Raw genomic sequence first — 17,193 nt, 5'->3', positions numbered from 1 at the left:
TGCTTTTTTAAGAGCTTTTTATTGGCGACAGTGCAGAACCATGGGGGGAGGGGACTGGCCCAGTGCCAGCCAGCCCTGGCCCCCCCCCCCAGGGTCAGGTGCAAAATACAAAAAAGAGAATCACAAATACAGCACAGGGTTGGGGGGGGCGGGGATTCAGTAAGTTGTCGTAGGCAGGGGCCAGGCCCTGCTCACAGTCTCGCACTCATACTCAGAATCCTTAACGATACGGATTGTAAAAGTCCATGACCCCTCAGGCTCACTCACGAAAAAGAAAATCTCCTGTGTCTCCGACAAAGCCCAGAGTCAGGCGGCAGCTGGCCGATCGGGGACGGTCAGGAAAGACACAGGTGGAAACGACCAGGTGGAAAAACAGGCAGAGACTGGAGTGGGAGAGACACTCGAGAAGGGGACAGCCAGAGACCGCCCGAAGCAACCAGAGGGGCCGAGACCATCAGAAGAGACAGCCTGAAACAGGCCGACTCGAAGTTTCCAGAAGCAGTGTTTTTCCAACTCAAACGGCACTGCTTTGGGGCCCAAGGAGGCCTAGGCTGAAGTTCTAGAAGCGCTCATACAATCACACGCACGCGCACACACACACTCATATATAATATATTTATTTATACATAATAGATATAAGTGCCTTTCGGGAAACCAGGAAAGGGATAAATAGCCATGGCTGGGGGAGGGGGGCGCGGGACAGGGCACGTGGAATGTTCTCCATGCAGCACAGAAGGCGGCGTGGCCCACCCGACGTTAAAAAATATCAATTTGCCTCACGATGAAATTCTCGTGAGGAGAAGCACAAGGAAGGGGGGATGGGGAACCAAAACCAAGGTTCGGGGCCGTGGGCCGGGGTAGGAGGGCTGCGACCGCGGGAGGCCAGCCCCTTCGAGTTCGCCAGTCCGAAAATATTGGGGGAGTGGGGGCCAAAGCCTCGGCCTTCAATTCTTCTCCAGAAAAACACTGGGCCCCTTGGCAAGTTCCTATGGCTCCCTTTCTAGAAAGGATGTAGGGATGCCAAGGGCAAGGAGAAGTTGGCGTCCTAGGCCGGGGTAGGGGGACAGGCCTTAGAGAAAAAGGCCAGGGCTTGGGGCTGGGGGTCCTGAGGACAGACGCCATGCGGATGGATGGCTGTCACCCCCACTCTCGAATTCTGTGGCCCCTTGTGTCTAACTCACTGTTGGGGGAGGAGGGAGGCAGCTGGGGCGGGGCGGGGAGACCAAGGAAAGGCTTTGAGGCGTGGGGGGCACGATTCCCCCCCACAAGGGTTCTGTCCCACCGGGCTCCCCTCCCACAATCCCGCCAACTCATTTCACAGTATAAAGCGCTCCAGGACGGGCATCACAGCGCCCCCTGCCGCCCGAATCGGAGAGGCCCAGCGAGGAAGGCCAGGAGGGAAGGCTGAGCCAGGCTGGGAGGCTTGGGGTAACACTGTAATCGGAGAGGAGGGCTGGGGGCTGAGTGGGGGGACATCCTAAGAGGCCAGGAATTCAGATCAGAGCCACTTTTGCTGGGAGCGAGCGGCTGGACAAGAAGGGAGGGAGGTTCACATTTCAGACTCAGTCTGGGTGGGAGCACATCATAGGAGGCATCAACTTCCCTTAAAGGGAGGCTCAATTCAGAGGAGGATCCAACCACGTGGAAATGTTGGATAAATAAGCTAAGGTCTAAGGTCAGGGGAGCAGGGAGAACCAGCCAGGTCACCCCCCTGAAGGGTGGGCCTGGGAGACATTGTGGGGGAGGGGGCAGTCTGTGGCATTTCCTTGTTGGGCCTCCCTGGAGAAGATTCCAGTAGGTAGACTCTACCCACAGTCCACTACCCGCACCCCTTTCCCTCTGCCCAAAGCGAGGCGCCCCGGCCCCTCCCCCCCATCCCCAGAAGTTGGGTTGAGGTGAAAGGGCCAACAGGCGGCCAGGGGTGTCCATTCCCACCCCACCCCCTGCCCCCAAAGTCACCAGCTTTGTGGCCTCACGGGGCCATAGTAACAAGAGGCAGCACAAAACACATGGAGGTCCTCCTGTCCGATGACAGTGGTCGCAGAGAGTCAAACAGGAGAGGCAGGAAGGCCACACGCCCGCTTTGTCTCTTCCCCTCTCTCTCTTCCTCCTCCTCTTCCAAATCTCTCTCCCTTGTGTGTGTGTTTGGTTTGTGACTAAAGAGTTCACAGAGCAAGAAGGGAGGGCGAGTTCAGGGGGTCGGAAGGCTGGTCACTGCCGCTGGGGCGTTGGGCGCCGGTGAACGCGGAGACGTCCGGGCAGGTGAGGACAAACGAGGAAGTGTACGAAGGGTTAACAACGGGGAAAGGGTCACCGAGGACTTGAACTTCACTGTGTGTAAAGAGAGAAGCTGTCAGGTTGGGGGATGCGTCTTGGCCGGTCTGGAAGGGCAGGGGCGGTGGTGGCGGGGGCGGCAGCAGCCAGCTGAAACTGTCTTCCTTAGTGGGTGCTGACCCTGGCAAATCTCTCACCTCCGCCAGCGGGCCCGGCCCCGGCCCCTCTTCGTAGGGGATCTTGCAGCCCGGTTTGTGGGCCACCAGCACAAACTCCAGACGTTCCTTCTCCTTTTGGAGCTCTGCGATCTCCGACTCCAGCTCTGCCTTTTCTTCCTCCAGCTGATCTGTCTCCTGAGGCCCCCCGGGGGCGGCGTGGAGGAGAGGGAAGAAGGAGAAAAAGGTCCATGAGCGACTAGAGAAGGTAAGTCTGAAACCGTCTCCCCTGGACCTACTGCAGGGCCCCCTTCCCCCCGCCCGGGGCTGAAAGGCAGCTCCGGATGGAAAGGAAAGACCCTCCCCCCAGCCCTGCCCCGCCACGGCGTCCCAGTGTGCTATAGGATTTGGAGCAAGGGTCTTGCCTCCCAGGAGCCTCAGTTTCCCCATGTGTTCGGTGGGTAGTTGAGAATGTACATGGAGGGCACTGGCTGGGAGAGGCACTCGAGAATTGTTGCATGAGTGAATGATTGTTCTGTGTTTTTATTGCCACCTGTTCCTCTCTGGTACCCCTCCCCCTCTGCCTCCCAGGGAGACCAGGTAGCGCAGGAAAGGAGAGGATTTCCTCGATTTCCTCTAGGGGCAGCACGTCAACCCTGCAAGCCCACCTCTCAGACTAAGGGAAATTGTAACCGGCAGTGGGGGCAGGGGGAGCGTCGGCGGAGGCCGCCTGCCCACCACCTGAGAACTTTGGGTGGAAGCGGTAAGAAACTGATGTGGGATAAAAAGCAAATCGTTTCACAGACTCTCCAGAATGTAAAAGCGGGAAGGATCCTGGGAGATTCCATGAGGGGCTGAAGAGATGGAGGAGCCAAGGCAAAAATGGGTTATCACTTGCCAGAGCCGCAGAGGGAGAAAGGTCAGGACCTCTATTAAAGGTCATTAACCGGGGCAGGCACGGCCAGGAGTTGCGGGGGAGGGGGGTGTCTGTGTGTATGCCTGGGGTTACCCCGTCTGGCCACCCTGTACCTAATTCCTTACCCAGACCCTCTGGCTGTTGGCCCATGACAAGGGCACCCATGGCGAGGGGCGGAGGATGGGGGAGAGCCCCCGCTTCGGCGTACCCTCACCCCACCCCAGGGACCATCCTCACCGCCTGCAGTCGGTCAGTCAGCTCCCTCCGACGGTTCCTACACTTTGCTGCCGCCAGTTTGTTCCTTTCCCGGCGAACCCTTCTCTTCTCCTCCTCCTCCGGGGTAAGCTGAGCAAGGGAGATAGGGGCCATGAGGTTTGGAGACATGGTGCACCTCCTCTGTCCATCCCAAACCTCCTCTTCTTGCAGGAGGCAGAAAAGGACCCTCTGCTAGGGTTTCTGTAGCACCAGAGGCCTGGGTGGCCCCTCACCCCGCGCGGGTGAGAAAGGTACCGCTTCTCTTGCTCCCTAGACCCAGTCCAAGTTTTGATGTCCCTTACTCACCGTCTCCTCTCGGGGTCTCCTAGGCCGGGCTCGGGCCGGACGGGCAGGCCCAGGTCCACCGCTGGCTCCGCTGGTGGAAGGCCCACCGCTGCCACTTGGTCCGCCACTGCTGTAGCCGCTCATGCCCGGTGTGGAGTAACTGGTTCCTGGCATGTCGTAGGGGTCGACGGCCGGGGGCTGGGAGGCCAGCGGTTGCCCCTGGGACTGGGCCATGGAAGAGATGAGGGTGGGTTGCACGAGCCACTGGAGGTCCTGGCTGGTTGTGATCGCGGTGACCGTGGGCACGAAGGAACCGGGCATTTCCCCGAGACCGGCGCACTCCTACGGGGTGACACATACACACACAGGCGTAGACACACAAACAGAGACACCGACACACACACACCCAACACACATACACACACCGACCCCGTGAGTGAGCACAGGGCGAGCGGGTGTGGATGTGTGTGTCACAGGCAAAAAGCCACAACACCCACCCTTCCACTACACCGTGACGCAGTGGTTAATGAGAGGATTTCTGCTCAACTGGCTTCTACCTCCTCCTTCTTCTTCGGGGAAAGGTTGCACGGTTCCAGCGGGTGGTGAATCACACCCCGGGTTGGTGACTCTTAGGTGGGGGGGGGGGCGGGGAGGAGGCTGGACACAGCCGGGTGACAGAACCCCCGGGAAGGAGTCACAGCCATACACACAGCCACAACACCCCACCCCCACCCCAGAGGCAAGGGGAGGGAGAGGGAGAGGCCTTAGGCCAAGCCTTCCTCTACACACACACACATACACACACCCCTCTGAGCCGGGGGGATGAGCGACTGGAAGGTCCATAACACCTCCGTGCAGGGACAGGGGTCTTAGTTAGAAGGGTGTTGGGGGACAGGCCTAGGAGTTTAGAGCAGCGTTTCAAGTAATTGTTTCTCCACGGAGTGAGGCTGACAAGTGATCGGTTACGGCGGACGGACAGGTAGAGAAAAGTGACGACCCGGGCACCCTCAGACTGCCGCGGAGGGAGGATGGTGTAGGTCCGGAGGCCTCCCCGAGCCCAAGCAGCGATCATCTACCCCCACCCCCTAATGGAATCCTAGAACTGCACGGAAGGCTTAACTACTCTCCCAGGGGGCGTGGTGAGGGATGGGCTGGTTCACTGGCCAATCAGAGTCCTGGAAGCCCAGAGGGGGCGGGGTTCCTGGAGACCACCTGGCTCGTTCCCTTACGGTTAGCCGTTCTCGTCTGGTCCTCGGATACAGCCGAGGGATCAGGCAGAGGGCCTGAGACTGTGTCCGTGTATGCCTGGAGAAAAGGGTGACAGTCACCCATGTCTCCCAAAGGAACCCCTGCACACAGACACCCTCGGCCCCTGAGATCGGAGGGGCCGCTTCCCCGCAAGGTCCTCGCGGACCCATTGGATCGCAGGGAGTCGCTCCTGTCGCGCGACAGGAATCCCCTCGTTCCATCTTTAGAGGCCCGTAAAAGAGACCCTAGCGCCGAGGAACCACGAGTTCCGGGGACAGAGAGGGGGAAGGGAACTGCACCCTACAATAGGAAGGGAAAGTTGATTGGCCAAAGCCCGGGCTGCGGCGGCCAATCGGAACGCCGAACTGCCCCCTCCCTTAGCAACGTGGCCCCGGCGTTCCAAAATAGAACGCTCCGGGACGTCAGGGGCGGGGCGGACGAAGGGGGCGCCGCGCCGTGCGTGCCCCGCGTCAGACGGAGGATTCCAGCGCGTCAGCCGTTACGCACGGGTCCCCCGTTACGTCTCCGCGCAGGAGGCGGAGGCAGCGCCTCCAAGCTAGGGTTCGAGGCCAGCTTGCCGGCTGGCTCAAGCGCAGCCCGATGCCGGAGTAGGCGCTCAGATTGGAGAAGGAAAAGGGAGGAGGCTACTGGAAGCTTCCCTGGGACTTCCCCCACCTGCCTAACTGCGCTAGCTTCAGGTTGGGGACCTGAGTCGGGGGTAGTCCCGGAGCAAGCTAAAAGTTCGCAGCCCTGTTACCGCATACAGGACGGAGCATTCTTCCCACCCCCAAAGCTAACCCCTCTCCGTTCTCTCCCTGCGATCCACGCACACCAATTGCAAACACATCCCGACTCTGCAGTTTGCAAAGTACGCGGTGAGCCGATTCTCTCTCAGATCCTGAGTTTTGATGTGTCTTTATTTGGGAGGGGAGTTGCTCGCTCCACCCCTGAATTAAAGAAAAGCCATAAAGCAGCCCCCGAACCCTCTCAGACTTACCTGGGAGGCGGCGGCGGTGGGTGGACTGCCGAAGGAGTCCACCGAAGACAGATACTGAGACTCGGCGGAGGGTGAAGAGCTGCACCGGGAGCCCGAGTCGTAGTCTCCGGGGAAGGCTTGAAACATTTCCCTGGGCACAGGGGGGGCCCTGTGACCACGCTGAGGTCGCCGGGAAGCCAAGGCTATGGCCGGGTGGAAGAGAAAGGTGCGAGTCCGGGGTGAGCCGAGCGCGTCCCCAACGCGCGCTGTCCGAGGAAACTCGGGATGGGGGCAGCGTCCCGCTCCAACAATGGCAAAGTTTCTGTGCAATTCCTCTGCGGTGCCCAGGCCCCCACAAGATGCCGCTGTGCCTCCTGAAAGTCCAGGCTCCGTAGGACCCAGGGGCGTGGGGGGGATCGCTCCCCCAGAAGCGGAAAGCGCTGTCTTGCCGTACAGAATCTGCTTCGGGTGCGGTCTTCTCCACGCGTCCAGCGGGTCCCACGGGGGAGGGGAGTAATAAAGAAGACAAGAAGAGTAAGTCGCTCCTCCAAAATAAAATGTAGAATTATCTAGAAGAATCCTGCCCAAACTTTCTCTCCGGAAAAAAAAAGTAATAAAGCGAACTTCACAGCCCCCAAGAACCACAACAATCAAGTCCCCAAGTCTCAGCTCCGCCTGTCCCTGCCGAAGCGGTACCTCTCAGTCTTATGAATGAAGCCCAAAGCCGCCAGCCTGTATTTATTTGTCCGGGTCCGCCCCCTGCTTACGTCACCCGTCCCGCGCTCCACAAACTTCCTAAAATCTCTGGCCCTGCCGAACTCAGCCCCGCGCCGTCCGGCAAGAGGTCTACCCTAGCCTCGATCTGTCCACCTGCATCACCCCTGTGGCCCTGGGGGTCGTGGGGGCTTCGTTCCAGGGCCCTCGGCGGGAGGGGATCCCGGCCCCGCCTCCCAGGAGTTCCTGTGACGCAATTAGCCATATAAGGAGCTCGGCCGGCGCGGCGGAGTGTTTGTTTGGTATCCTAGCAATTACGTCAGAGGGAATCCCTCGCTCGCTCGCGCGCTCACCCCGCGCGCCTGCGGAACCCACCCGCGCCTGCGCAGTGCCGCGCCGCCCCGGGGGCCGGTATTAATAGGCTCTTAAGCTAGCCTGGGGAAGACCCCGGGAGCGGGTACCCCCCACCTCTGGCAGCCCCTCACATTTCTCCACATTTCTCCCTGTGGTGCAGCGCCCTCACTCAAGAGAAAGGTCAGATCCCCAGAAAGAGGCCCTCGCTAGTTTGGTGAAGTCACGTAGGCGGGGAAACTGAGTCCCAAAACTGAGTGAGAGGAGCAGTGATGCTCCTGGTGAAAGTGGAGGAGGGGATGGAGTCTGGAGGCTCTTCGCAGCTTCGGCCCGGACTCGCCGAGCGGACTCCGTGATGTTTTCTCTCCGAACTTCAGCTGCAGTTGTCCAGCTGGACAAAGGATGCGTGTCTCGGACCCCGCTGGCCCCGCATTCCGGCGTTTGGGAGGTATGCGGGTTTGGAGCGGGTAGAGAATGAAATTTAAGATGAAGCGTCTCCTTCCCTCCTTATAATCTTACCTTTAGACAAAAAGAATGTATGTGAATAATAATTGATGATGATGATGATTGATAATAATATTAATATTACTAGATGGTATGTATTTAACAATTACCAAACACCGGCCCCTGTACCAAAGCTTTCAATACAAGATTTGTAATCCCTAAACAGCTTTTGAAAGTTGAGGGAGGAAAATCTTTATTTTATAAGAGAGGAAAATAATACTTGACAAGGTTAAGTGACTTGCCCAAGATCCCATGGCAAGAAATGCAAAACCAGAATTGTTAAACTCCATAGCTTTTAATTCTCTTTTTGCTTTCCGACAACTGCCTGTTTCAAATGAATGTCCCTGAAAAACCTTGGTCTTGAGATTGTTTAAATGGTTAACGGTGATAATAGCAGCTTCCAGTCATGGGAAGCTCTAAGCCTTGCAAACCTACCGGGGTGCTCAGTGTACATATGCTATTGTGATCCAGGCTCAGAACGGTGGCCTTAGCTGAGGCCTCCTAGTCAGAAAACGGGGTTCAAGAGTTTAATTTAGGTATACGGGGTGCCACAGCCCCCAACTCTTAAGCATCCACTGGGAAGGGTCCTACCAGCTGCTTTACAAATCACAGAGATCCTGATTCTCCCCTCCCCATGCAGAGCTTAGCCCAGCCCTGGGCACAGAGGGAGAAGCACTTTAAGACTGTTGAAGCCCAGAGAGAAGGAGACGCTCGCTTAGGGTCACAGAGCAGGTCTGAGGCAGAGCAGGAGGGGGTGGGTGGACCCCGATTCCCAGGAGAGTCTTGACTCCCTGCTTCAAGAGTGGGGAAGGAGGTGGGGCACCTGGGTGGCTCAGTGGGTTGGGCGGCCGGCTTCAGCTCAGGTCATGATCTCACGGTTTGTGTGTTCGAGCCCTGCGTCAGGCTGTGTGATGATGGCTCGGAGCCTGGAGCCTGCTTCTGATTCTGTGTCTCCCTCTCTCTCTGTCTCTCCCTGCTCACACTCTGTCTCTCTGTCTTTCAAAAATAAATAAACTTAAAAAAAAGAGTGGAGAAGGAGGTAGGGAGATGTGGAAGGCTGGAGGGACACAGGGGCCAAAACGGGCAGGCTGAGGTTTCCAGACAAAAGCCCAGCCTCAAGCTTACCCTCCACCTCATTCCCCCCACGCCCCCTCTGTCTGCCACCAGTCTGGAAGCAGGGACATGGGCTAGGGGATGACACAGCAACCACCAGCAGGCAGTGACTCGGCCCTCGCATCAGACAGGGAGGGACCCCTCATTCCCTGTCCTGTCCAAGCCCCTCATCTCTCCCACAGAATAAGGGAGATGCACCTTCACACCCTGACACCGGTGGCCCATGCGGCCACACAGCCACTGGCATGCACTCACAGGCTCGTGTGAGCATTCAGACATTCAGCCACAAGCAGCAACACACAGACACCCCCACAGATTGAAATACACGCTGTTACGTGGTCACAATCACACTTGACACTCATCTTTACTATGGATGCACCCGGATGTTCTTCTCACAATAGTAACAAAAGTTTATTCTTCCCGAGCATTCATGTTCATTTATTTCATTCTCATAGCGACCCTCCTATGAGGTAGGAACTACCATTGAACCTGCAAGGAAAAGGAGGCCCAGAGAGGTGAAGTCACTTTCCTAGAGTCACACAGCACATCCGTGGCAGAGCTGGGATAACGCAGCGTGCAGGCTTCAGAACTTGTGCTTTTATTTTGTTTTATTTTTGTTTTATTTTATTTTTTGAGGGACACCTGGGTGACTCCCTCGGTTGAGCATCCAACTTTGGCTCAGGTCATGATCTCATGGTTCATGAGTTCAAGCCCCATGTCGGGCTCTCTACTGTCGGCACAGAGCCCACTGCAGATCCTTGTCTCCCTCTCTCTTTACCCCTCCCCAACTCTTGTGTGTGTGTGTGTGTGTGTGTGTGTGTGTGCGCTCTCTCTCTCAAAAATAAAACATTAAAAAACTTTAAAAAGAATATTAAGATTTTATTATTTTTTAATGTTTATTTATTTATTGTGGAGAGAGAGAGAATGCATGCATGGGGAGGAGGGGCAGAGAGAGAGAAAGGGAGAAGGAATCCCAAGCACACTTTGCAGTGTCAGAGCAGAGCCTGACACTGGGCTCGATCCCAGGAACCATGAGATCATGACCTGAGCTGAAATCAAGAGTCGGATGGTCAACCGACTGAGCCCCTCCCACCCCGGCGCCCCTTAACATTTTATTTTTAAGTAATCTCTACACCCAACATGAGGCTCGAACTTAACAACTCGAGATCAAGAGTCCCACGCCACCAGCTGACCCAGCCAGGCGCCCTGAGTCTGTGCTTTTAATTATTGAGTTATAGATGGCTCTGTATTCACACACAGATGGCCACACCCATGCAGACACTGGACATTTATGCCCTTGACAGGCAGACCCGGAATCTAGGTGGCTCGGGGCCTATATTCTAGACCCACCGCCTCGTAGTTGGGTGACCTTGAGTTAGTGATATCTGGAGTTTCCGTCTCCTCACCTAGGAAAGGAAGACAGGGCTAGGACCCAGCTAGCGGGGCTGCTGGGGGATTACATGCAGTGAATATCGGCTACCTTTCTGGAACATGTCTGGCATACGGCAGGGATTTATTTTGTTATTAAAACAGAACCACTCTCAGACGGTCAAGCCTCCAGGTCTTGGTTTCTGCTCAGGCCGCGATCTCGCGGTTTCGTGAGTTCGAATCCCTCCTCAGGCTCTGCGCTGGCAGCACAGAGCTTGTTTGGGATCCTCTCTCTTTCCCGCTCTCTCTGCCCCTCCCCCACTTAAAGCAGAGATACATAAGACCACATTATAACTTTTGTGCATTACAGATACTGTTTTCTTTGCCTTCTTCCTCCATTAAGACATCTTTAAAATTAGATTTGATGACTACATCGGTATAAAGACAAACAAAACTATATATTAGAACATTTGGGGGTGGCTCAGTTGGTTAAGCGTCCAACTTTGGCTCAGGTTATGAGCTCACAGTTCGTGAGTTCAAGCCCTGTGTTGGGCTCTGTGCTGACAGCTCAGAGTGTGGAGCCTGCTTCCAATTCTGTGTCTCCCTCTCACTCTGCCCCTCCCCTGCTCGCACTCTGTCTCTTTCAAAAATAAATACTAAAATTGTTTTAAAAGACCATTTTCTTTTACGTAGAAGTTCAGATTTTTTTCTTCTGATTTTAGAAGAAATTAAATTTTTTAAAAATGTTTTTTATTTATTTTTGATACAGAGCATGAGAGGGTGAGGGGCAGAGAGAGAAGGAGACACAGAACCAGAAGCAGGCTCCAAGCTCTGAGCTAGCTGTCAGCACAGCTAATGCACAGAGCCGGACGCGGGGCTCGAACCCACGAACGTGAGATCTGACCTGAGCCGAAGTCGGAGGCTTAACTGACTGAGCCACCCAGGCGCCCGAAACTAAATTTTTATGTGGGCCGCTAACATTTTCATAAGCCCTTAGTACTGTGTTCTCTGTATCTAAGGGAAAAGTTAGTTGGTCCTGGTGAACACACACACACACACACACACACACACACACACACACACAGAGTCTCAAACATACACATGGACACATGCTCACCTTGCCCACAGAGCGTGGGGTGGGCATGGCAAGTCTTTCTTCATGGGGCTCAATCCCCGGGAACTTCCAGGAGGAGGAGGATCTGAATGTGGGGGAGAGCCCAAGATCTCGCTCTGGCTCCAGAGGGCTTGGCTCTGCCTGGGGAGGGGGGAGGAGGAACCCTCAGCCTTCTGCTCCCAAAGGTGGGGAGACGGGGGTGCTGGCTCAGAGCATCCCATAAACAGCCCTGGGGTCAACTCTGCCAAAGGCAGGCCTCACCGCATCTTTCCAGTTCTTCCTTGAGCAGTACTCTGGCTACTCTGTTCCTCAGTTTCCCTGTCCAGAAAGCAAGAAGGCTGAATGGGTGGGCTCCGAAAGTCCCTTCAGGCTCTGAAATTTAATACTGAAGATGGGGAGGAGGAGGAGGAGGCTGAAAGCAAATGCTCAGGAGGCCGGGTGCCGGGGGTTTACAAGTGCGTTACCTCGTAAATCCAGCCCATGAGGAAGTTGTGGTATTATGCACACTGTACAGAAAAGAAACTAAGGAAGGTTAAGCCTAAGGGCTCTGTTTCTCAGCTATTTGTGCTGCGAGAGTCAGCTGGGGAATCTGGTCCCTCCGCAGACGGATCTGCATTTCCAGCAAGCCCCTGGGTGCTGCTGAGGCTTCTGCCCCCAGAGAAAGGTCTGTGTTTCTGAGGCATGGGAATGTGCGCAAAGCGTGCCTCCTGCTGTTGAGACTGTGACCTCCATGACGGGCAGAGCCAGGCTGGTCAGTGACAGCTGGCTTCTTGGTACCCAGCATTGAATAGTGGTTCTTGGATAGCTGCACCACCTCCCCACTGAGCAGTCCTGGAGGCCTCCAGGAAGCGGTGCCTGTGGCATTTCAGGGGAGCCAAGTGGTCCAGATCGGGGACTCCCAATACCCTTGCATTTGGAATTCAAGCTCCTCACTCACCATGGCCCGCAAGGCCCGCGGCATACCCTGGCCTGTGCCAACCACTTCAGCCTGGGGGCTCTCTCCCCGATGCTTCTTTAGCTCTCCTCCTCCAGGAAGCCCTCCCTGGGGCAGCCCCCCGCCCCCCAGCCCTGCCTCTCTGGGTTCATCACCCTCTGGGGACTGGATCTCTCTCCCCCTCTGGTCTGTATTGTTATTGAGCTCTGGGCTGCGGCTGTCCCTGCCATGTCCCCAGCAGGGCCAGGCACTCATTTATTTATGGGACAAATCTTCACCAGTCCCTCATTGATGCATTCACATTCTGACAGATTGTCTCCGACAGCAACATATCTGGGCCTCTCTGTTCCTTTGCAACCGCACTGATTGGAGGGGAAAGATGTTAGAGACCAGTTGACAGGCGGGGAGGCTGCACGTGGGTGTCGAGGCCTGGCCTCAGGTGTTGATAAAGGTCAGCTGCTTGTCCTCCCCGTCTGGTTCCCAGGGGAGACTGAGGTGAGCCAGACACCTTGGGTCTCTCCAGGGGTGGGGCGGACATACTTTTTTCAGGGGTGGGAAGAAAGGGGCTTGGTTTACAGAATCCAAACCCCGGAGCCAGAAGGCCAGGCCCGTGCAGCCGAGGCACAGACACTCCCCTTTCACTCTCGTGTGCATGGATGCACAAACAACGAAGTGAACGCACAGTCACGCACACAGAGCTGAATGTGAGCAGACACGGTTGTGCATACCCGCCCCAGCGGTGCGCGTGCTGAAAACCACACAGGTGCCGCCGGGCACGCTCCTCTGTCTGCAGAGACACGCAGCTCCCCACACACCGAACAGCGGAGCTGGGCACCCGCACTGCCAGGTAAAGCTGCGAATTCACAGAAGTTTCTCCGATATCCACCTTTGTGCCGAGATGCTCCCACAGCCACGCAGGCACAGGGGGCCTCCCTGAGCTTGAACTTGCTCAGAGTTGCATAAAAATCTGCAGACCAGGAGCGCCCGGGGAGGGGGGGGACGGCGCAGTCGGTTGGGCATCCGGCTTCAGCTCAAGTGATGATCTGGTGGTTTGTGGGTTCGAGCCCCACGTTGGGCTCTGTGCTGACAGTGCGGAGTCTACTTGGGATTCTCTCTCTGCCCTTCCTCACCCACCCCTCTCAAAAATAAACATTAAAAAGAAACCCTACAGAACAAGGCACAGAACCACACACCCAGCTCCCATGCATGCTCATACTACCCACAATCCCACGTCCGTGGGCATGCAGACGTAAGCAGAGCCACTCTCAGATGCTGGCTTGTCTCAGACGCTGGGCCAGGGGTGCTGTGGACTCCCTCACTGTGGGGGCTAGCCTCTCATTCACCCCCAACCCAGACTTGCACAGTGTCCCTGTGTGTCACTGGCTATAGTCACTCCAGGCATTGGGTGGCAGGAGTGTTCGGTGAAGCTGAAGCAAGCCCGGAGAACTTCCTGGTGGAGGTGTCTGGACAACCACTATCCAGTCCTGAAAAGATTTAGATAAGGACGTCTAAATCCATATATAAAACCCTACAGTGGTATACAACACCAAAGAAGGGAAGCAGGAGAGACTGTGGGAAGCTAAGAGGAAGGACCAAACCAAGGGGGCAAAGATGACTGGTTTGGAGACTTTTCTAGATGGACTTAGATGAAAATAATATGAGTAGTAGTAATAATATGGCAACAGTCATTTGGGAAAACTGACCACATGCCGGGTGCTACCTTATACAGAACCACTCTATTTTCTTTTTTCTTTTTTTTACATGTTTTTCTTTATTTTTGAGAGAGAGCGCACGCACGCGCAAGCAGGGGAGGCAGAGAGAGAGGGAGACACAGACTCTGAAGCAGTCTCCAGGCTCTGAGTTGTCAGCACAGAGCCCCACTGGGGGCTCCAACCCATGAACTGGGGGATCATGACCTCAGCTGATGTCAGACCCTTAAGTGACTGAGCCACCCAGACGCCCCTCTTTTTTTTTTTAATCTTTTAAATAAGTTCTGCGCCCAATGTGGGCCTCGAACTCACGACCTCAAGATCAAGAGTCGTGTGCTCCACTGACCCACCCAGCCAGGTGCCCCTAGAACTACTGTATTTTTTGTTTAATTCTTCTAGTCACACTAGAAGGAAGGCACAAGCTGTGTGACCCTGGGCAAGTAACTTAACTTCTCTGAGCCTCCATGTCCTCATGTGTAAAGTGGCGACAGCAGCGTCTCTCTCCTAGCCTTGTTTTGGGAGTACATGAGTTGATATGCAAAATCCTTAGAACAGCGCCTGCCAGAAAGTGTGCTCCCGATAAGTCTGTGTGCTTAAGGCGATCATTATTATTTATCCCCATTCCCCAGATAAGGAAACTGAGGCCGCGAACCCTTAGGGAACTTGCGCAACGTTTGCAGGCTTGCATGGAGTGAGGCCCAGGTGCCAACCCACTGAGGGAGGCTCCGAAGTCCTGGGTGGGGTGGGGGGGATGGTGGCAGGGACTCCCCACCTGGGGCTCGGAGCCTGTGTGCGTGCGTGCGTGTGCGAATTGTATGGAGATCCTGTTGTTCCCCTCGACCCGTGGTTCTCTGCGCAAGCACCCAGGCCCACCCCACCCCAGCAGGTCATCCAGCGCGGCCCACAAGCCACAGCCTCCCGGGCACACCCACACGGGCTTCCTCCTCCGGGCTTAGGGGCCTCCCCGCCAGCCCGCTCTCCTCCCCACTCCCTCCCTTCAGCACCTTGAGGACGCCCCGCGGGCCGGTGGTCCCCAACGGTAGCCGCCCGGGGCCCTGACTCAGGCTCCGTGCTCCCTCACTGACCCCGAGGCGGCCTGCGGGCCCCCGCGGCCAGACGGCCACGCGGGGGTGTCTCGTGGAGGGGGGTCACAGCGGGCCACGTGCCCGCGCCCGCGGTGGCTGAATTCCGCCTGTGATTCAGTCCGCTTGTCTGGGCTGCCGGGGGTGCCCTGGCTGGGTGATGTCAGCGGCCAGGTATGCGGTCCCGGGGTTTCTCTGAGGTGACTCAGGCGCCTGAGCTACCCTTTCCCTCCTGCAGACACGCCGGGCATCCGTCCAGGGCCGGCAGCCGACCGGCAGCTTGACACTCCCTTCCCGGCCCCTTCCACGCCCTCCCTCAGCAGCCCTGAGCTGTGGGAACCGCAGGGTAGGGGATAGGCCTGAGGCAGGACCCGCAGGCTGCCCCCCCACCCCCAGTTCGCTGCCCTGACAGCCCACCAGGCATTCCCCACCTCCCCCCAAACCCCAGTGGGGTGTGGGATGAAATTCATTCACTCCTGTATTCATTCAATCAACATTCAAACACATTTACTCAGTAGCCGGTTCCCTGGCTCTCTAGGCACTGGGGACAGAGTGGGAATGAGACAGAAATCCGACCCGAAGCCCCTAGCAGAGTCTACACACTGCACCTTCACTGTAATTGCTATTGTGATCCCCTCCCTGAGTTCCACCAGTCTGCAAGACTCCGGCAGCTCTCTGGACATTTCCGGCTTCTTTTAATCCTTTGCCCCTAAGAGTCCTTGGGAGAAGTCCTTTCTGGAGTCTGACCTTCAACCAGCCTGCTTCAGCAGTTGCTCTTTCTTCTCCACCTTTCTGCCTTCCCCCTGCCTTCAAATGATCTGAACCTCTACACCCCCCCATCCCCAAACCCCGCCCGCCCCTCCTCTGCTTTCCCCAGAACCTTCACAGTGATGATCATGACTGGGCCTTGTAGACACTGAGACACTTGCTTACTTACCAGGGTCAAGACCTACACTTGGTCACAGCCGTTCGTGGAGGAGGTCTGTTTTGACCATATTATAGGAAGGAAACTGAGACCCCCAAGCTACTTTGCTACCCACTGGCTCAGCACCACACAGCTAACACCGGTAACTTGAATTCTGGACACGGGCGCACAGGACTACACAAAGAGGAAGTAATAACACTGCTGAGAATCAAAAGTGATATTTTGTAAGTGTTTATGTTGTGGGAGACACTTTCTAAATGCTCGCTTTATGAACTCCACTCCCCACAACAGTCCTGTGAGTGGATCAACTTATTATCCCCATTTGACAGATGAGAAAAGCTGAGGTATGCAGAGGCCCTAATGTTAAAACAGAAAGAACCACACAGGCCACATCCACAAACGTTGACGGGGACCTTCCTGTGAGTCACACAGCATGGTGGGGAGCACACGGTCAGACACGATGCTCCTTCCTGTGATCTGAACCGCACAGAGGGGACCACCATTCAGAAGGACAGAACTGTTCACATAGTACACCGATGTGTGCACTTCACATGGACACACAGGAGTCATTGATTCATTTACTCAACTAATCATTACTGAGTACCTACTGTGTGCAGGGCAATCCTAGGGACCCAACAGTGACTACAACAGCTCTGGGCCCTGCCTTCATGGGGCACACAGTCCAGTGGGGGCAACAGACAGACAAACAAACAAATATATAACTAGAAATCGTGATAAGTGCTGTACGGACTCGGAGGCCATCTGCTCACAAATACAGGTCACCTGCTTAGTTACACGCGGATGACATGCACGAGCCCCAGAAACACACACACACACACACACACACACACACACACACACACATACGGAACCAGAAATGCAAACCAGAGGCAAAACCATACACAGCCATAGGCACTTACACACTTACTGTTTCACACATGACCACATGCAGAGACACAACTACGTGCATGCGTGCGCACACACACACACACACACACACACAGAGCAGGGCTCCGAATACCCCTATATCCACATACACAGACGCAAGCTGAGGAAATTCCCAGTCCCTAACTGCTCTCTCACCCACAAAGAAAGCCCTCAGGATCCTGCTCTCGCACGGGAAGTACAGGACGGACACATTGTCACTGGCAGAGCCATTCACCTATAGTCACATCCATTCCCACTGTCACACACCCAATTTCTTCTCTCTGCTTGGAGATTCGCCCCAGCCCTGGTCACATGAAGCTCCTGGATTGGGGGTGTTGGGGGT

General features: G+C 55.9%; 1 protein-coding gene across 2 annotated transcripts; it reads right to left on the bottom strand.

The window, feature by feature from the left end:
• FOSB (FosB proto-oncogene, AP-1 transcription factor subunit) lies at nt 1-6,804 on the bottom strand. 2 transcript variants are annotated; one of them, XM_029926600.1, is made up of 4 exons: nt 6,131-6,804; nt 3,907-4,227; nt 3,583-3,690; nt 1-2,627 (listed from the first exon to the last, which is right to left on the bottom strand). In XM_029926600.1, exons 1-4 carry the CDS (start codon nt 6,254-6,256, stop codon nt 2,166-2,168), a joined length of 1,017 nt encoding a protein of 338 aa, XP_029782460.1. In that variant the 5' UTR covers nt 6,257-6,804; the 3' UTR covers nt 1-2,165. The 2 variants fall into 2 exon arrangements, with proteins under 2 accessions (XP_029782460.1, XP_029782461.1); XM_029926601.1 differs by lacking the exon at nt 6,131-6,804 and adding an exon at nt 4,383-5,906.
• Between the last annotated feature and the right edge of the window lie 10,389 nt (nt 6,805-17,193).

The sequence above is a fragment of the Suricata suricatta genome, chromosome 16, assembly GCF_006229205.1.
Source record: "Suricata suricatta isolate VVHF042 chromosome 16, meerkat_22Aug2017_6uvM2_HiC, whole genome shotgun sequence".
Taxonomy (NCBI): domain Eukaryota; kingdom Metazoa; phylum Chordata; class Mammalia; order Carnivora; family Herpestidae; genus Suricata; species Suricata suricatta.
This window is presented reverse-complemented; position numbering and strand designations above follow the sequence as displayed.